Source organism: Cyprinodon tularosa, unplaced genomic scaffold, assembly GCF_016077235.1.
Source record: "Cyprinodon tularosa strain WSP-4 unplaced genomic scaffold, ASM1607723v1 ctg829, whole genome shotgun sequence".
Taxonomy (NCBI): Eukaryota; Metazoa; Chordata; class Actinopteri; order Cyprinodontiformes; family Cyprinodontidae; genus Cyprinodon; species Cyprinodon tularosa.
In genome coordinates, this window is record NW_024039595.1 from 303,051 (window position 1) to 324,230 (window position 21,180).

At 39.0% G+C, this 21,180-nt stretch overlaps 1 protein-coding gene across 1 annotated transcript; it reads left to right on the top strand.

The window, feature by feature from the left end:
- Window positions 1-1,913: 1,913 nt before the first annotated feature.
- On the top strand, window positions 1,914-21,008 carry LOC119774731 (pre-mRNA-splicing factor ATP-dependent RNA helicase DHX15). Its single transcript, XM_038272400.1, has 14 exons — window positions 1,914-2,077; window positions 5,728-6,070; window positions 6,668-6,861; window positions 6,932-7,091; window positions 9,469-9,687; window positions 9,781-9,948; window positions 10,035-10,121; window positions 10,256-10,405; window positions 10,616-10,724; window positions 10,810-11,001; window positions 14,961-15,083; window positions 20,042-20,232; window positions 20,319-20,488; window positions 20,580-21,008. Exons 1-14 carry the CDS (start codon window positions 2,013-2,015, stop codon window positions 20,695-20,697), a joined length of 2,289 nt encoding a protein of 762 aa, XP_038128328.1. The 5' UTR covers window positions 1,914-2,012; the 3' UTR covers window positions 20,698-21,008.
- Window positions 21,009-21,180: the final 172 nt, after the last annotated feature.

The following is a 21,180-nucleotide window of genomic DNA, read 5'->3' on the forward strand; positions in this document are numbered from 1 at the left end:
CAGAGCTCAGTGTCCAAGCACATTAATAGAGAGGCGAAGGGAAGGAAAAGATGTGGTCGAAAAAAGTGTACAAGCAAGAGAGATAACCGCACCCTGGAGAGGATTGTGAAACAAAACCCATTCAAAAATGTGGGGGAGATTCACAAAGAGTGGACTGCAGCTGGAGTGAGTGCTTCAAGAACCACCACACACAGACGTATGAAAGACATGGGTTTCTGCTGTCGCATTCCTTGTGTCAAGCCACTCTTGAACCACAGACAGCGTCAGAAGCGTCTTGCCTGGGCTAAAGAGAAACAGGACTGGACTGCTGGTGAGTGGTCCAAAGTCATGTTCTCTGATGAAAGTAAATTTTGCATTTCCTTTGGAAATCAAGGTCCCAGAGTCTGGAGGAAAAGAAGAGAGGCACTTCATCCACGTTGCTTGAAGTCCAGTGTAAAGTTTCCACAGTCAGTGATGGTTTGGGGTGCCATGTCATCTGCTGGTGTTGGTCCATTGTGTTTTCTGAGGTCCAGGGTCAACGCAGCCACATACCAGGAAGTTTTAGAGCACTTCATGCTTCCTGCAGCTGACCAACTTTTTGGAGATGCAGATTTCATTTTCCAACAGGACTTGGCACCTGCACACAGTGCCAAAGCTACCAGTACCTGGTTGAAGGACCATGGTATCCCTGTTCTTAATTGGCCAGCAAACTCTCCTGACCTTAACCCCATAGAAAATCTATGGGGTATTGTGAAGAAGAAGATGCAATACACCAGACCCAACAATTCAGAAGAGCTAAAAGCCACTATTAGAGCAACCTGGGCTATCATAACACCTGAGCAGTGCCACAGACTGATCGACTCCATGCCACGCCGCATTGCTGCAGTAATACAGGCCAAAGGAGGCCCAACTAAATACTGAGTGCTGTACATGCTCATACTTTTCATGTTCATACTTTTCAGTTGGCCAACATTTCTATAAATCCTTTGTTTTTATTGGTCTTCAGTAATATTCTAATTTTCTGATATGATGAATTTGAGATTTTCATTTGTTGTCATTTGTAATCATCAAAATTAAACAAAATAAACATCTGAAATATATGAGTTTGTATGTAATGTATGAATATAATATACAAGTTTCACTTTTTAAATGGAATTACTGAAATCAATCTACTTTTTCATGATATTCTAATTTTATGACCAGCACCTGTAATAGCTGAATGAATCATGACAGCAGACAAGATAGAGGAAAGCAGGAGGCGGGGTTACCAATCTACTTGCTCTGGAGAGCAGAGTTCGCTGATTTTAGATGTTGTTGCCAAAGTCTCCACTAGCAGAAAAAAGTCGCTTGATTTGGTACTAGGTGCTTTTTTCAAATAAAAGTCTGAAAAGTGGCTAAATATAGCGATAAAAGCACTAAGTTGGCAACACTGCTCTTCACATCATTTGTTTTCAACTATTTGATAGTTATACAAAATTATGAAGTGAAATAAAATTGAGTTTTGTATTTGTTTTTTTTTTTATTTTTAGAAAAGAAAATATCTGAGTGGTTCCAACCCTCCGAAATATTTTTTTATAGAACCATCTATCGCTACAAAACAGGTACTGAATATTTTGTCTCCTTTATTGCATCACGAGATGGAACTGTGCTTAATTTTCTGTCAAAAACATTTTGCTCAGTAGGATGGGATAGGATCTAGATTTTGGTTTAGTTACATACATGTAAGATTTTAAAAAGAAGAAATGAGTCACCCTTTACATTACCTTATTTTTATTTTCTATTATTTAATATGTATTTTGTCTTAATTAAAAACAAAAACCCTAAACAACTTTATTTAACTTTAAAAGTATGATAGGCCAGGCTTCTATACTCCAGTGTTTGGTGATCTCAGAGATCCACACCAGCAGGGGGCGATGTTACAATCTGCCGAACAAATGTGAAAAGACAGCGTAGGAATCAGGAAACTGTTAGCTGCATTTTGCGCAGCCAGATTTTGTTGGCGGCATAGATAAACTACGTTTTCATCAAACAAAATGTCGAAAAGACATCGTCTGGATTTAGGTGATGATTACTCCTCCAATAAGAAGCGCTCTGACGGGTAGGTGAAGCTGCGAAGATTGTTTGTTGCTTTACAACAATGAAGCTACACGCTATATGTTAGCCGGTGCTAGTTTAGAAAGCTAGCTGCCAGCCAAGCAGCCGAAACAAAATAACCTCTGATGTGTCCAGTACAGCTTTTATTTAACAGTTAACATTATCGGCACATCTTCGACTCTCTAAGGTTGGCTAGCAGCTGTTATTGTTCTGCTGTTATACAAAGGTCATCGAAGGTTAGTTTACCTGTAAAGCGAATTATCAACGATCTCTGCACGTGCGGGGCTAACGGCGTTAGCCACATGCTAACACAGCCCATTCAGAACATCTTTAAAGTTGCGCTTGTAAGATGGTATCTGCCGCAGCTTCAGTGACTATAGTTTATTGAAATACAATGAATGAAAGCTAATAAATTGTTTTACACCGATATATGCAACCATACTGTTTTGCTAAACCACAGACATTTTATTTATTTAACCAGCACTGAGCTGCACACCGGTTATCAACGATGATTTAATGCAACTTACATTTCCTGAACCGGTGCTGATCATCTTTCGTATTACATTTAACTTGGAACGTGTTAGATTTTCTTTCATTTTTTAAATTGAGGCAAGTTATGTTGTTCGTTTTTGACATTTAGTACTGTCCATGCGCTTAATGAATTTTGTTGCACTGATTCTTAAATTGTTGAAACCTATCATTCCATAAGTACACAGTTCTATATGCTCTCACGATTTCTATAACATTTAGTTATACTTGATTAGAGCATTGAATCTTGTGTTGGGCAACATTTCTTGTTTATTAATTTATAGATTTGATTTGTTCGTGTTTTATTGTTGTACTTTTACTCAATAGCTCAGTTTTTTTATTCTTTGTTAAACATTGTTGTTTTGACTTTGCTCTTGAAATATAATCTGATTCTATGTCCATATCTTAAAACAAAAGTTTAATAGAATACTTTTCTAGCTATTTTGGCATAAATGGTAATTAGGAAGCAGTTTTTTATATATGTGTGTGTGTGTATATATATATATATATATATAATATTACATATAAATTATTTGAAGTGCGTGCCTAGAAATAACATTTCTAAGTAAACAGGAAGAATCCTTCAATATAACATGTTCTCTGTGGTCCTTTCCAGATGTCTGACAAAAATATTATAAGATTGTCACGTGTCTGCATTTACTGAAACTAAAAATCCACCTTTCTGAGTCCATCACAGCTTTTTCCTTGTTTGTCTATGTTTTGGTTGCTGAGTGGATCATATAAAATAAATTTCAAACGTGATCAAATTAACACCACATAAAGTCCAAGCTAAAATTATTCTGATCTGTCAGATTCAATAAAATTTTAATTCAAGAATTATATAAAAAAAAAAAACAGGTATATTTCTAAAATATAACTATGTATAAAGTTAGAAATAAAAATTAATATTTTAAATTTATTATAATGCTATGTTTAGAATTTGGACTTCTCTACATACATTTATAGTAGCCAATTTGACCAGTTGTTGAGCTCAAATTTACAATTTACTTTTATTTAAATGGCGCGAATTCACGTCATGTCATCTCAAGACACTTTACGTCGATGCAATCAAATACTTAGACAAATTGGTCAAAAGCAAAAAGCAGATTGCAACAAGCCTTGACAAGCAGAATTCACTCCTTCTGAAGGAGCATAGAGCAACCATTTATTAAAAAAATAGTAATAGCCATATTGTGTGTGCATGACTTTGTATCACATGTAATGTAAGACTGGTTAAGGTTAGGGATGCTCTGATCACAATATTGCAGCAATACTGAGTTGGACTCTGTATTATTTTTTGTGTGATTTAGGTATAAATGTTGCAACTGGCCTTGTGATCTGGCAAATGGATAAAAAAAACACCTAAATTAGACAAAACATACAAAAAAAAGTGCACATGCAGGAAGTATTTAGTCAAAAGGGCATATGAAAAACCTGGCAGGTTTAATTTAATAGATTTAACAGTTAGTAAAAAATAATTATCCAAAGTCAAATGAATGTTGAAAACATACAGTTATAAGTTACTAAATCAAAACCCATGGCTGATTGTTATGTGGATGTGCAAATTCTCTGTGCTGCAGCATTAAGGAGACATTTACTATGAGACTCCACTGTCTAGTGGAAATGAATGGCTGTCTTTGAAATATTTACATCGCAGTAGCGCCATCCTATATTGACAGCAGTCAGAGGAACCCAAAGTATTTCACAGCTGGTCCTTTACATGATTAATTACATCAATTTGAAGGTTATTTCCTCTAATCATCATGCTCATAGAGGAGAGGGTAGGCAATTGTGCATCACTTTACCTGCAGTCTTTTTTTTTTATTAAGCCTCAATTGCTCATCACTCTCTGTAAACTGCTTGTTTTAAATGTCATGCTGTATTAACTGTATTGAAGCATTTTTACATGCTTCACCATTCACTTTTTCATTACTAGATGCAAACTTGTTCCCAAAGCACAACAGCTCCACATGACAGTTCTTTGCTGTCGGATTTTCCTGCATATGCTGCAGTAAAAGCCTGTGTGATCAGTTTTAGTAATAGACTGCAACAGATGGTGATTGCTCATCATCAATCACATACTTTTTAATTAACATCGGCTGATTATGATTGGTGGCCAGTCAAGCAGAACACCACTAGTTAAGGCACTGGAAAGCTTGAAAACTGATCTTAAAAGTCCTTTAATATGACCATGAAAAAAGGTCTATGAACCCTGTATGAGTAAACATCTGGTAACACAAACATGATGGACTAATACAGGGTTGAATGATTTTTGCCAAAAATCCAAATTGTGATTATTTTCAACCAATGTCGTGATTGATATTTTATTGTGATTTTCCTTTGAACTAAGCACAAAAGCATGTTTCCATCCAGAGTTCCAGTTGAAAGCTTTCTTTTCCAGAGTCCATTAATGCAGGAATTTATTGTTGCTTTTCACTGACAAAGATCTTGCTTCTGCTTTGCATGGATCTGCATGCAAGCTGCAATTTTCTCTACCCGTCTGTGTGGCCACCTTATTTACAGCCACTTAAAGGGCTTTAGTTAGAAATGTTGTGTGTCTTTTTAAATGTAATGTGACTAAAATTGAGTGCCTCTGCGATTTAAATATAGCATGTTTATAAATTGCAATTATATTGCAAATGCAATTAATTGCCCAGCCCTAGACTAATTTGATTATCGGAAGCGAAACAGGGCAATGGTGGAAAAGAATGCAGATTAAGGTGAGGCAATGCGATACAAATTTCCAACCGATATTCGTCAGTCCAAAAAATTGTGGTTGATGATATGTTTGTACAGGCGAATTACTCCTTCGAAAATGAGTCTTCTGCAACGCTGGTAATATTGTTAACCACCTGCACAAACTGCTAAAACGCAATTAGGTAAACATGCTGATCCATCACAACTCTAAACAACGTCATACCTATATGTGTTAAAAGGCAGATGTTGATACTTTTGCACATCAGTTACTATGGTCTTTAAAATGTTTTTTTTTTTTTTCAAATCAGGAAATTGTGTGTCAGATATAATTTCATGATTTGTTTGAAACACAGTATTTGTATAAATAAAGATTGATGGTAACTTTTGCATTGTAAATATCCTCAACCTGCACTGTCTCTATGCTGACAGGAGAGACCGAGACCGTGACAGAGAGCGCGAAGACCGTCCCAGGGACAGGGATCGAGACAGAGATCGGGACCGGGACAGAGACCGGGAAAGGGACTCAAAGTCATCGGCAGCTCCTTCTAACAGCCTTCCGTCTGTGTCAGGTTTTCCTCCAATCAAGCAGATGGCGGTGAATCAGCAAATCAACCCATACACCAATCTGCCACACACGCCCCGCTACTATGAGATACTGAAGAAAAGGCTGCAGCTTCCAGTATGGGAGTACAAAGAAAGCTTCAGCGATATCATTACACGCCACCAGAGCTTTGTCCTTGTTGGAGAGACAGGGTCTGGAAAAACAACACAGGTAAGATATTCTTAGGGATCCAACCTAACCAAAAATAATAAATGGAATCTTATTTAATAATATCGCAGGCCAGAAAAAATCAAAGTGTATGATCTTTTAGTCATCTAAAAGATAAGAATCATGAAAGCTTTCTGTATTTATACCTAAGTAGTAGATTTTTTTGGGTAAAGTTTCTGAAAGAACCTAGTTAAAAACAAACTGCTTTTCATTATTTCTAATTTACCAGACTTGGATTTCTTCACCTCACTTTATAGGATCTATATTGTCCAGATTTGGGAATATATTATTATTATTACTCCAGATGCCTATCGGTTCTAAAAAAAAAAAAAAAGGTTTTTCACACTTCTGAATCTAATACAGCTTCAGTTTATTAAGATCTCACTTTTTTTACTCAAAGGTTAACATTCTAAAGTCTCTGTGAAGAAAGAGTCTGCAAAATATTTAGATGAAAGATTTCTAGAATCACCTCTCATGATTTAATTTTTTAAATAGTTTTACCCTAGGAAGTCAAATGGTAAATAAGGTGTTATTAGTTTCTAAAAAAACAAGTGTTTTCTAGTTTCCTTCTATATTGTTACCTTTTATTTCTATCTCCAGATCCCACAGTGGTGTGTGGACATGGTGAAGGCCCTGCCTGGTCCTAAGCGGGCCGTTGCTTGTACTCAGCCAAGGAGAGTGGCTGCCATGAGTGTGGCTCAAAGGGTTGCAGATGAAATGGATGTCATGCTTGGGCAGGAAGTTGGCTACTCCATCAGATTTGAGGACTGCAGTTCAGCTAAGACTATACTAAAGTAAGAGCCCAATTAACTGAGGGGGATTTGAGGTCAGGAAGTCTCAGCTCATCAGAACATTTTTCCACAGGTACATGACAGACGGTATGCTACTGAGAGAAGCCATGAACGACCCCCTGCTGGAGCGATACGGCGTGATCATTCTGGATGAGGCTCACGAGCGAACTCTAGCTACAGATATCCTGATGGGTGTGTTAAAGGAAGTGGTCCGCCAAAGACAGGATCTGAAGGTTAGCTTGGTTATTTTTATATAAATGTAAATGTGTCTTTTTGTATTTTAATTTTATTCATCTTGCAAAGTCAATCATTTAATTATTTCAGATATCTTAATTTATGATGTAGAGATTTATTTTTGATTTTTAAAGTTTTGACCCACCAGTTTGATTTTCTCATTTAGATACATTTCTAATCTGTGTGCCTTTTTTTTCTATTTAGGCAAATTAGTTCTATAAGACACCTATTGCTTTATAAAAGATTAATTAGTAAAAAGCAGCTGCAAAGACTCGTCTGAGGGGCCTTTTTCAAACGTGCCCCTTCTAGCCTGCTTCACCCAAATTGAAAGCAGCTCTTAGGAAGCTTAAATAAGCCGATGCCATCCTTATGAGGGTTGCAGCAAAATGCTGTTCAGCTGCAACTAACAACAAATTTTCTAGCGCATAATCTTTTGACAAATTTTTCGATGAGTCGATTAATCTTAAAGCTGCAGTCTGTTACATTGAGAAGAGAGCAGACTTCGACTGAAAATTTGAAGAAAAACAGGTTTCACGCCACTCCCCCACCCTCTCTGCTTCGCTCATGCCCCACCTCCAAGCTCCACCCCTCTCACAGAACTGCGCGGCTACAGCATGCGGCCAGAAGCGTCCAAGCAGCGTACGCGGCAGCTCTTCCATTGACATCTTCTTTTTTGAAGTCTTTGTCGTGTAAGCAGTTGTCGGCGGGGGCAGTAAGGGCAGTTTCTCTTTCGCTGGTGGCTGTCGCTCCGCCATGACTTCCACGCGCGTCCTCCTGACTGCAGCAGCCGGGCGGCAGCGGCAGGTTCAGCGGTGAGAGGGAGGGGGCGGGATTCAGCGTGTGTGAGCTGTGATTGACACTCCATCAGACGCTCCTCTGGCTATGATTGGTTGTTTTGTCTCGTCCCGAAATATTCTTTCCAGATTGCAATACAGGCAGTAGGCGGGACCAATTGAAGCAGTTTTTTTCACAGGTTACATATCACATTTACTGCTGTCTGGGCATAGGGACAGTTTTAGCCAATATGATAAAAAAGTGATTTTTAAAAACTTACAGACTTCAGCTTTAACAACATATTTCCAAAAAAATCTTCACTGTTGGGGCTGGTGACGAAAAAATAAAATAAAAATGTCATTCATACTATAAAATTACTATAAATGCACACTCGTAGTGTTGTTCAACGTTTATTCTGTGTATGAAAAATTACTATCGGCAGTGAAACTCCAAAGGTTAGAAAAAAAGTCAGAAGAATGGATTATGTAGAAGGAACAGAGAGCTAGCGCTGATCATTATTGCTGCACAAAAACTTTTTTTTTTTTATTAACTATGTTGGAAAAAATTTATAAATACCAAAATTAACTAGTAATGTTTAAACCTACTGACAAAAAATATTCGATTATATATTCTGGTACTTGCAGTTTTCACCAGAAACCTTAAAAACTCTTTATATTCACCTCCAGCCGCTATGAAAGGTAGTAGGAAATCCACCACAGGCTGGCTGCAGCAGAGAACTCCCAGCAGGGATTCCCAGCAGTGCCTCCTGGTGGTATGCTGGAAGTCTGGCCCTCTGAAAAAGAACTGTGTATTTTAGTTGGATTACAATCCTGATGAACTGACTGCACAGATTATGTTTGGGGGTGGATTTTTTGTTTAAAAACGTGTCAAATCTATTTTTCCACATCGACTAATTGTGGCAGCACTAAAAATCTGTGACCCAACATGAAGGCGTAGCTGTATCCTAATTCATGAAAACTTCAGCCGCTGTCCCAGCTCCCAGTCATTCTGCATACGTCATTCCTGTTTTCTCCCTCAGACACTGAGTGGCGCCGGCGTCCTCTGGCAAATGGTTTTTAATGAAAAGAATTTTATTGAGGTGCACTTGAAATGACTCCCTTGATCATCGGTATTAACTTTTTGGTCTGCAAAAAAATACTAGAAAATGTCAATATCGCGTCATCAACACTCAATTGTCAAAACTACAAAATTGCATTGGAAAATTTGACAAACATGCAGATGGCTCAGGATGGAAAACACTGTGGACAATCAACAACTGCTACTGGCGAAGGATTGCAAGTATAGATGTTTGTAGACATGATGTTATTTGATGCATAAATATCATTGTCATCAACATATTGTGGGATAAAAATGACTCGAAATGGCATGACAGTGTTGGAAAGAGCTGCGTTTTCTACTTGCTTGTTGTCTGGCTTGCAGTCTGTTTTACACACACACACATAGAGTTGGTCAGGGTATTAGGTACAAGGGGAAAAGCAATGCTGAGTATAAAAGCTGTAGGCTGTGCCAATCATAGCTAAGCCTTCAGTGAAAGTGCTTACAATTATAGCTATAAATATTAATTCTTTATTTTCTGCATAGGTAATTGTGATGAGTGCTACCCTGGATGCAGGAAAGTTCCAAGTTTACTTTGACAACTGTCCTCTGCTGACCATTCCTGGGCGGACCCATCCTGTAGAGATCTTCTACACCCCCGAACCAGAGCGGGACTACCTTGAGGCGGCCATTCGTACCGTCATTCAGATACACATGTGTGAGGAGGATGAAGGGGACGTCCTTCTGTTCCTCACAGGTCAAGAGGTAATACTCTAGATCCTCTTTAGTCCTTTATTGAACATTAGTGCTTTTCACAAACAGGAATTTTAAATTATTTTTTATTTATTTTTCTTTCAGGAAATTGATGAAGCGTGCAAAAGAATCAAACGAGAAGTTGATGACCTTGGCCCTGAAGTCGGAGATATCAAAATCATTCCACTGTATTCCACATTGCCCCCACAGCAACAGCAGAGGATCTTTGAGCCCCCTCCTCCAAGAAAGCCCAATGGAGCTATAGGGAGGAAGGTTTGTTAGCAAAAATGGATCAGACTGAAAAGTTTCTACTTATCAGATATCCAAACAGGTTTTTAAGCTGTTGCTTTCTCCCTCAGGTTGTGGTATCAACAAATATAGCTGAGACCTCTTTAACAATTGATGGTGTCGTGTTCGTCATTGACCCTGGATTTGCTAAACAGAAGGTGAGCTAGAATGAAGGATTGTCTGTTTCAAGACCAACACTGACAGCTCTGTAGGATGGTTTTATTCATAATGGTAGCTTAGTTAGCTTAAGGTTAAGAGCAGATGTGTTACATTCTTTGAAATATGTGTCCAGGTGTATAATCCTCGTATCAGAGTGGAATCTCTGCTGGTCACAGCCATTAGTAAAGCCTCAGCGCAGCAGAGGGCAGGAAGAGCTGGCAGAACACGTCCAGGGAAATGTTTCCGCCTCTACACAGAGAAGGCCTATAAAACGGAGATGCAGGTGAGTAGCTACTAAAGTGTGAATTTTAACTGTAGGCAGTGGTCTGAAGATAAATGTGAAGGAATTGATGGATGGTTTACATTTTGAAATTAATTATCCCACCTGTATATTCTCTCGGCTTCTCAAAGTGTTTAATTGTTCTCTGTGACTAAAATTAGTTCCCACCGCTTTTGCTTTTCCCATTTGTTTTGTTCCCTGTCCTGCTTTCAGGATAACACCTACCCAGAGATCCTTCGTTCCAACCTGGGGTCTGTGGTGCTACAGTTGAAAAAGTTAGGAATCGATGATCTCGTTCACTTTGACTTCATGGACCCTCCTGGTGAGTAAATGTCTGTTTTGAAAGACTTTCACATCGACCAGCTGATTCTATGATTTTCATCATCTCTCATTCCCCTCCGTTGCAGCTCCTGAGACCTTAATGAGGGCGCTGGAGCTGCTGAACTATCTGGCTGCACTCAATGATGATGGTGACCTGACTGAGCTTGGCTCTATGATGGCAGAATTCCCACTGGATCCTCAGCTGGCGAAGATGGTCATAGCAAGCTGCGAGTTTAACTGCTCCAATGAGATCCTCTCTATCACTGCCATGCTGTCAGGTAATGCCCAGGACTGGGCAGACATCTTCTTGCCATTAAAAGGCCAAGCTTCCTAAGGATAGCAATTAGGTATCTATGGATATAAGTTTATGTAGTAAATATTACGTCTAGGTAGAGGTTATTAAGTCTGGAATGCCCTCAGAAGGTTCCCTGATCAACACTTATGACTAAAGGCTGATTTATACTCCAAAACTAGGTCGTCTGCGTAGGTGTCGCGTAGAACGCAGAGACTCAAATTGTAGGTGACCGCAGACACAAACTATTTTCAGTTGAAAACAAAAATTAGGCTGTGATGTCTTAAGAATTACACAATAGGGAGATTGTTCAGATGCAATTGATGCCACTTGGACAAATGTATCATTTCTCAGCTTTTTTCTTTTCATCTGTGCTTCTAACAGTCTACAGAAAGGTTACCATCAACTCTTTTACCTTTTCGAAAAAGCCTAAATGCACTAAATAAGAGCCTTGGTATACATTTTTCATATAAGTCCTCTCGCAATGAATATTTACATCAGGTGTTTCTGCCGCCGCTGGAGTCATGAATCTAGCATTGGAATCATACTCATCTATCTCTTTATATTAGGGGTGCAACAATGAAACGATAAAATCGATAAAAATCGATGGCAACGAATTTCATCATCGATTAGTTGTGTCACGCGATTAATGCGTCATCCGCCGCCGTCGTCATCACATCCACTTGACTGAAACGGGGGAAGAAAAAAAAAATACGGCAGAGCAAGTCAGCGCCGCAGGTGCAGTGTTGCCAACTCAGCGACTTTTCAGACCCCTCCAGCGACTATTTTTCAAAAAAGCGACTAGCGACAAATCTGGCGACTTTTTACGGTGTCACTGGCGGCTTTTGGAGACTCTTACGTGAAAGCATGTATCGTTCCTACTCTGCCGTGGGGCGCCTCCCCCATCCCAACCCCATTCTCCGCTCCCACAGGAGTCCCTCTCAGCGCTGCAGTCAGAGCCGCAGGATGTTTATCCTCAGCGTCCAGTCTGCAAATGTAGCGCGCATGCACCGGGATTGACGGCGCAAATTGATCACAATAATTAAAATAGCCTGCGCTTTGTAAAGTGAAAAAAAAGTTGTAACATGCAACTTTTGTAAAAACAAATTAACATGGCACGGAAACACTGTTATGATGCAGCACCTGAAAAGGAAACACGTTGGAGCCTTCGATGGCAGTGAAGAGAGCTGATCAGCAGGATGAGTAACCATGTTTGTTTCATTTTAAAGAGGGGAAACGTAACGTTAGTTTCTCAGGTAGCTCATCTGATGCTTTCCTTACCGTGTTAGTAGGTTACAGACAGTGATAAGGTTGGCTACTTATTTTACTTTTAATTTCATTTGAATTAGCTTAAGCAGCGTTTATATTTACTTTATTAATAAATTAACTTGCAAATTATGAGGGCAAGGCTTTTAAAGTTTAAATCTTCTGGCAAAGATAAAGTAAAGAAGATCCTGCAATCTATGGAAGTAAAGCAGAATAAAATCCAGCAAGATCAGTAATATGTCAATAGGGCTGGGCGATATAGAAAAAAAAACGTATCGATAAAAAAAAAAAGCATATTGATCGATATTGATAATTATTGAAAAGATTTGAAACCATATTTTATGTGCAGCTCTGCCTGGACTTTTTATAATATTGGTAAATGATTTAATTTTAATAAAAAATACAAACACAGACTTCGAATAAAATCTTTATTTAACCAACTTTTTTAACCATAACAGAATTGTTTTAAAGAAAAATAACTTAAGAGACCTGGGTTTTGTTATTAAATACTGACAAAGAATAAACTAAAGTGACCAAAATAAATATACCAAATAAATAAATGCCCCGCCGCCGCCGCCCCCGTTTCCTGCTTTAACCTGAGTTATTACTTTGAAGTTTCTGACCCCTCAGCATTTTTAACTCAATTGTTAGAACTACATGGGAAACTGCCCAGAACTGAAAATATATATATATTTTCCCGAAATTCCCGAAGATTCCTCGGAGGAGAGCCGCGCCGGAGATTACACAGCTCGTACTCCTGCGGCTGTGAGCGGCTGAGATGATAAAAAAAAAAAAAGTTGCTTGCGTTATCAGACTTGGTTTTCACTGGTTCCCTACACATTTTACAGATGATTGTGGTTTGTTTTTGGTCCGACTTGCCATGACCGAAATACTGCCAGACTGCCGAACTACAAAAACCCTTCTTTGAAACAATTTCCTCCGCCTCTCCTTGCTGCGACATCTTCATGTGCTCTGTGTTGTGGTTTTAGAGGGCGGCGCTTGGTGACGGCATGCCTGGGTCCGCGATTGTGATTGGTTGGGAGGAAGTAGTGACTAGCATAAACCTACATGCTAGGCTACAATGAGAAGGAAGGAAAACTGCGTTTCTTTTTTATCGAACTTTTATCGACCCTCTTTTTTTCTATTGCGCCACACGTCTATCGATCGATATATATCGTTATTGAATTATCGCCCAGCCCTATATGTCAATTAATTATATGCCACATTCCCATGTAAATATCTGTCTTTGGAGGATGTGTTTTTTAGCACCCCTAGTTCTCTCATTTTTATTCCAAATACAATTTATAATTTGAATCACAGGGCTATTTTTATCTCTATGGTTAAGTATTTTCTCAAGTAGCAACTTTAACTGCTATACTTTCCTATCTTAAAAGGCAGAATTCTTCTAGTCTAAAAAAAAACTCATTTGTTGAAATGGAGGGTATTGTTTGAACCCCTTAGGGGCTTTTAAAAACAAAAATGTATTTTTTTGCACTTTAGGCAAGACGGTAGCCTATACTTTGTGGATGTACAGCTAAATTTCTCATGTAAGTTTGCGTAGTTTTAACACAAACATTTATTTTTCATATTGCACCAGGACAGTTAATGAGCAACCTGTACTTGTGTGCTTGTTTGTTCTGTCTAAAATGTTTATTTTGGAATAAAGAGGTTAATATAAAAAATATTTTTTGTCCGATTCATCGATTAATCGAAAAAATAATCGGCCGATTCATCGATTTTTAAAATGATCGTTAGTTGCAGCCCTACTCTATATATCTCACATGAACCATCGTTAATACCAGCCGAAATGATAAACTTATTTAACTACAACACATTCATTAAAACCTCGCACCATTACTGGTCCTCCATACAAGCCTAAGCCTGCAAATGACAGCATTATGTTTTGCATTGCCTCATTAATTCGCTCCAATGGATGGAAACGCGACAACTTTACATTTACATTTTTCGGCTTTTCAAAACTTCCCTCAAAATTTGCATCACATTTGTTACACGTGCTGAAACGTTTTCCGTTTGTTTTGCAGCTTTATTGTTCACCATCCATAATAATGATGAAGCATTCTATCACAAATATTTAGCTTGTGATATAAATGCACTAGCACTGAGCAAAGGTACTGAAAGTATTTTCTTTAGTACCTTCAGAAGAAATAAAAAATTATCTTTAAATGTCGTTTTTTCACTAGGATCATTTTGTAAACGAAGCCAGTGGATAGGGCAGGCACCACTTGTATTATTACCTCAGATGTTGTTTGATGCTTTTGATTTATTACAAAATCAGTAATAGTACACATGATCAGTATTAACTCTTTTGTAAATGTCATGTAGTATGAGATAAAACCTTAGATGTTTTCAATTAAAACCTATCGATCCTGCATCAATAAAACCATGCTGGTGTTTCTAACGCTTTTTAGTTGTGTGAAAACTCTTGTTTTACAGATGTGGTTAAATGACCCCTCCCCCCTCTACGAGCTAATAGCCATTACAGTTGGAAATGACCATGAGAAAAGCCTGCAGACCCCCTTCCCCCCTTTGATAAAGAGTGTGGTCCTGCCCTGTCCCAACGCAGTGTCAAGTGCATCATAGGCTTTGCTCCATTTTTCTGTGAATGTTTGACTCATCCCTATGGGCGGCTTTGTTGGGGCCCATACCAACCTTGTTTAGTCCCACAGTGTTTTGTTCGTCCCACGGAGGCTAAGAAGGCAGCGGACGAGTCCAAGATGAGGTTTGCTCACATTGACGGGGACCACTTGACGCTGCTCAACGTCTATCATGCCTTCAAACAAAGTATGTATCAGGCTTTTTGTTCCTACTTGTTTTTATTTTTTATTTAACATTTTTTAGCTCTCATTAATTGATAAATAAAACCTGATGGAAATATAACTTTTTATTATTTTCTCAGCTTCTGATGCAGACAAGAATTAACAATAATTAAGTCTCCCTTTTAAAGGCTGTTAACACAATTTATGCGTTTGCTTTTATGATACACTGGTAATGATATTTACACTGTTTCTGTATTATTAATGCAATTTTAGACACAGTTTACCTATTTTATTGACCAATAATTTGCTTTCAAAAGAATAAATGCAGAACACACATAAATAACTACATCAGAAAAATTAGGAACAAAAATCAAAGTCTCTCTTGTGATAGGTTTTGGGGTGGGGTTGCAGTTTGTTCTCTCGCATGCATCTAGTAGTTTTGGAGATGATAATGTTTCATAAATATAAAACCTTTTCAACATCTAGAAAATTGAAACTTTTTATTGGTGTTTAACAGGCAGTGAAACAATGGATATTCATTTTTGACATTTTCTGTCTTTGTGTTTCTCTTTTAAAGAAATTGCTTGATTTTTAGGCTGGCATTAAGGTGCTAATCAGATGCAAAAGAATTTTACTTCCATGCTCCTCACTATTCCTCCTGCTGGCTAATCACTGTGGAATCCACAGTACCGTATTTTCACGACTATAAGGCGCACTTAAACGTCTTTTTTTTCCCTCAAAATGTGCGGTGCCGCCTATGGTGCGGTGCGCCTTATGTGTGTTGTAACTGCGACTTTTGAGACCACCTCATTGAGGAGATGATGAAAGAGTGGCTGAATGTAAGGAGACCAGGTGTTTTTTTCCACTCATCACCATCACTGTTAATATGTAACTCCATGCGTGCCCATCTCACAGCTGATGTGAAAAATATGGGGAAACAAATTAACCCTGTGCTCGCTGTTCAACCGCTGGACATCGGTGTGAACCGGACCCAGCAGGTGCAGCAGAAGCAGCGAGTTTACATGCAAAGTTAATGGTTGACGCGCGTATAGGTGCAGCAAAAGGTCCTGCAGCGCGTTTTGAGCTGCAGGTGCAGCGCGTCGGGAGCGCGCCGCCAACGCGCTGCTGCTGCTCGAGATGGAAAAATTGAAGTTTTGCTGCTGGACGCGCCGCATCAACCAATCAGAGAAGCTGATCTGGGAGCTGACAGCGAGACAGACACAGCGCTCTGATGACATATGACATTAACGCAAATGAAACGGGCTGGGGAGATGATGAAAGGCAGGTGTATGTGAGGAGACCAGGTGCTTTTTTCCACGCATCACCATCGCTGCGTGCCCATCTCACAGCCGATGTGAAAAAAAAAGATGAATCAAATAACGCTGTGCTCGCCGTTATCCCGGGGGTCTGACAAAGGAACTTCAAGCGCTCGACATCGGTGTGAAAGCGGCCGTTCAAAGTAAGGCTGCGAGCGGCGTGGGAGCGATGGATGACAGACGGAGACCACAGTTTCAGGATAAGTGGAAGGCAGCGCCGGGCAAGTTACGCCACCGTTTGCGGATGGATTGTAGATGCTTGGACTAACGTGTCTGCTGGCTCTATTGTTCAAGCTTTCGCAAAAGCCGGCATTATTTCTGAGGAGCCGCGCTGCACGGAAAGTGACTGACAGCGAAGAATGGGAAATTGGCATATCTGATTTAGCGCAGCTGTTTAATTCAGAAACAGAGGATGATGACTTTGATGGGTTTGATTAATACTTTGTAATAAATACATGAATAAAGCACAAACATACTCAGTTTTGCTCCCGCTCTATTTTTCTACCTGAAAACTTAATTCAACAGCAGCCTCTGGGCGGGTCTCCTCCTCTTCACCGCGGTGGCTGGCAGGTGTTTTTTCATCTAAATAATCTAAATCTTGCAGCTATATTTGCTGTGATCAGTGGGAATAAAGTAGTTTTAATATGTTTTTAAGTGAGAAAGTCCACCTGAAAACTTAATTGCAGTCAGTTCATCCAGATTATCTATTTCTGTCGGAGGCGCTCAGAGCCCCACATACCAGCGGTACACCGACAGTAAATCCCTTCAACAGCAGCCTCACACGGCGGCTGGCAGGTGTTTTTCATCTAAATAATTTACAGTGCAGGCACCAGGATACCGGCAATAAAAGCGAACATATTCCGTCGGCAGGTTTCAGGATTTTAAGTTAATTTAGGAGTAATCACAGCGCTGTGTCATCTGCGATGTGTCTGTCTCATGGCCAGCACGCAGTTTTGATTAATTTGTAATAAATACATGAATAAAGCACAGTCATACTCAGTTTTGGGCCCGCTGTATTTTTAAAATACGCAGTAGAGCTATTTAAAGGTAGTAGAGGACATGTACCTGTATATAAAAAATGCGCCCTATAGTCCGGTGCGCCTTATGTGTGTGTTAAATACAGAAATGGGACACATAACTGAGACTGCGCCTTTTAGTACGGTGCGCCTTATGGTCGTGAAAATACGGTATACAGGTGCTGGTCATAAAATTAGAATATCATGAAAAAGTAGATTGATTTCAGTAATTCCATTTAAAAAGTGAAACTTGTATATTATATTCATACATTACATACAAACTCATATATTTCAGATGTTTATTTTGTTTAATTTTGATGATTACAAATGACAACAAATGAAAATCTCAAATTCATCATATCAGAAAATTAGAATATTACTGAAGACCAATAAAAACAAAGGATTTATAGAAATGTTGGCCAACTGAAAAGTATGAACATGAAAAGTATGAGCATGTACAGCACTCAGTATTTAGTTGGGCCTCCTTTGGCCTGTATTACTGCAGCAATGCGGCGTGGCATGGAGTCGATCAGTCTGTGGCACTGCTCAGGTGTTATGATAGCCCAGGTTGCTCTAATAGTGGCTTTTAGCTCTTCTGAATTGTTGGGTCTGGTGTATTGCATCTTCTTCTTCACAATACCCCATAGATTTTCTATGGGGTTAAGGTCAGGAGAGTTTGCTGGCCAATTAAGAACAGGGATACCATGGTCCTTCAACCAGGTACTGGTAGCTTTGGCACTGTGTGCAGGTGCCAAGTCCTGTTGGAAAATGAAATCTGCATCTCCAAAAAGTTGGTCAGCTGCAGGAAGCATGAAGTGCTCTAAAACTTCCTGGTATGTGGCTGCGTTGACCCTGGACCTCAGAAAACACAATGGACCAACACCAGCAGATGACATGGCACCCCAAACCATCACTGACTGTGGAAACTTTACACTGGACTTCAAGCAACGTGGATGAAGTGCCTCTCTTCTTTTCCTCCAGACTCTGGGACCTTGATTTCCAAAGGAAATGCAAAATTTACTTTCATCAGAGAACATGACTTTGGACCACTCACCAGCAGTCCAGTCCTGTTTCTCTTTAGCCCAGGCAAGACGCTTCTGATGCTGTCTGTGGTTCAAGAGTGGCTTGACACAAGGAATGCGACAGCAGAAACCCATGTCTTTCATACGTCTGTGTGTGGTGGGTCTTGAAGCACTCACTCCAGCTGCAGTCCACTCTTTGTGAATCTCCCCCACATTTTTGAATGGGTTTTGTTTCACAATCCTCTCCAGGGTGCGGTTATCTCTCTTGCTTGTACACTTTTTTCGACCACATCTTTTCCTTCCCTTCTCCTCTCTATTAATGTGCTTGGACACTGAGCTCTGTGAACAGCCAGCCTCTTTAGCGATGACCTTTTGTGTCTTGCCCTCCTTGTGCAAGGTGTCGATGGTCGTCTTTTGGACAACTGTCAAGTCAGCAGTCTTCCCCATGATTGTGTAGCCTATAGAACTAGACTGAAAGACCATTTAAAGGCTTTTGCAGGTGGTTTGAGTTAATTAGCTGATTAGAGTGTGGCACCAGGGGCCATCAATTTTGAACCTTTTCACAATATTCTAATTTTCTGATATGATGAATTTGAGATTTTCATTTGTTGTCATTTGTAATCATCAAAATTAAACAAAATAAACATCTGAAATATATGAGTTTGTATGTAATGTATGAATATAATATACAAGTTTCACTTTTTAAATGGAATTACTGAAATCAATCTACTTTTTCATGATATTCTAATTTTATGACCAGCACCTGTATTCTATAACATCTCCCATCATTTCTGAATCTTTCTTCCAATGTTTTTGATAAGACTTCTTCATGATTTAAGTCACTGTAGTCCCATTTAAATCACTAAATTGGTGCTTGGCCCACCTATCTTTCTAAGAATTTACTTATTAGCCTGTTTCATTGTTCTTACATGGTTTCATTATAGTTTTATTGGTCTCGTCGCTTCTTGCTGTTGTTTTTTATCAAGCTTTATTTTTTATCAGGCTTTATTTTTATACAGTATAGAACAAAATAACATTTGGCAACATCTCATTTTAACAGCATCAATGTCAGTTAGATACAGGTACATTTTAATGTACGTTAAAATCGTGCAGTCAATTTATAAACTAATGATGTAGCAGTTTTTTTTTTGGTTTAGTTTTTTAAGTTGACCTCAAGTGTCTTGCCTGCTGCCCTAAAATAAAAGAACAAAAATATATTTTAATATACAATTTTTTTGTTCTCACTGAAAGCTGAACAAGCTCCTCTCCTGATTAGGGAAATTCAGTTTGTCACACATGATCAAATGAAGATGCAGAGAAACTAATGCACTGAAGACAATGAAGGAAGAAAATCTTGCATACTTCAATCTTGCAGGACAGAATTTAAAGTAAATTCACCGCTAGAGGCCTGATGGATGCAAATAGCATCATTTTAAATGTTGTAGTAGCATTTAACTAAAGCGCATGTTTCAAATGGAGAGAAGAAAGTTAATAGGTCAAAGTACCTTAAGTTTATTGAAAGCTTCCACTTCCTAGTTGAATATCAATCAGTTTGGTTGCTTAAAACTCTTAAAAGATAGTTAACTTGATATCAATTTTGCTCTTTTTTTTTTTTTTTTCCATCCCCAGACCATGAAGCTAACCAGTGGTGTTACGACAACTTTGTCAACTACCGCTCTCTGATGTCTGCTGACAATGTACGTCAGCAGCTGTCCAGGATCATGGACCGCTTCAGTCTGCCTCGGCGGAGCACAGAGTTCACCAGCAGAGATTACTACATCAACATCCGTCGGGCCCTCTGCACCGGCTTTTTCATGCAGGTGAGCCGAGACGTTACCCAAGGTCAACAGGTGTAGGCTCATTTATGCAGAGATTCTAATGTTAATACTTCTTGTCCATCTTCCAGGTGGCTCATTTGGAGCGCACAGGCCATTACCTCACAGTGAAAGACAACCAGGTGGTCCAGCTCCATCCATCCACAGTCCTGGACCACAAGCCTGAATGGGTGCTCTACAACGAGTTTGTTCTCACCACCAAGAATTACATCCGAACTTGCACAGATATCAAACCAGAGTGGTATGTGTACTGATGTCTGGATTTCTCATAAAAAGCTTCCAGGTTCCAGTTATCTTACTGATGGAAATGTTTGTTTTCCTTTTTGTTGCAGGTTGGTGAAGATTGCACCCCAGTACTATGACATGAGCAACTTTCCACAATGTGAAGCTAAAAGACAGCTGGAGCGAATTATTGCCAAACTGGAGAGCAAAGAATACACTCAGTACTGAACTAGAGTGGAGAAACAACCTGCATACTGTAGTTTTAGATCTTTCTGTATCATTGTCCCTTAATGTTCAAACGTTGGCTTTTTGATTTTTAGTATTTGTTTGCTTTTTTTTTGTTATTTTTTTTCATCATCAGTTCTTTAAGTAGGTGTAATGATGAAATATAAGCAGCAATTGTTAGATCCAGCTGTTATGATTTTTCAAAAAAAAATTGCAACAGGTCTTGATGTGGTCGAGTTTAATTCAGGAGACTTTGGAGCCATAACAATAGTCTGTGCTTGCTTTGTTTCTTTAATAAATGAGCTTTGACTTAATTTTTGTGTATAAATTCTTCAAGATTGAAAATCAACCTGGTTTAATGGTTGCATTAAACTCAACATTTGCCATATGTAAAAATAAACATCACAAATTATTATTGATTGTGTTTTTTTACAGTTCAACATATCTGCAAATTATTAGCTAAAGTAGCCCCAGCTATGTCTTATG

Excerpts from the sequence above, each read along its gene's own strand:
- LOC119774731 (XM_038272400.1), top strand. The coding sequence starts at position 2,013 with ATGTCGAAAAGACATCGTCTGGATTTAGGTGATGATTACTCCTCCAAT. Across the intron at positions 6,071-6,667 it reads GGTCTGGAAAAACAACACAG|ATCCCACAGTGGTGTGTGGA; the intron begins GTAAGATATTCT and ends TTCTATCTCCAG. Across the intron at positions 9,949-10,034 it reads ATGGAGCTATAGGGAGGAAG|GTTGTGGTATCAACAAATAT; the intron begins GTTTGTTAGCAA and ends TTTCTCCCTCAG.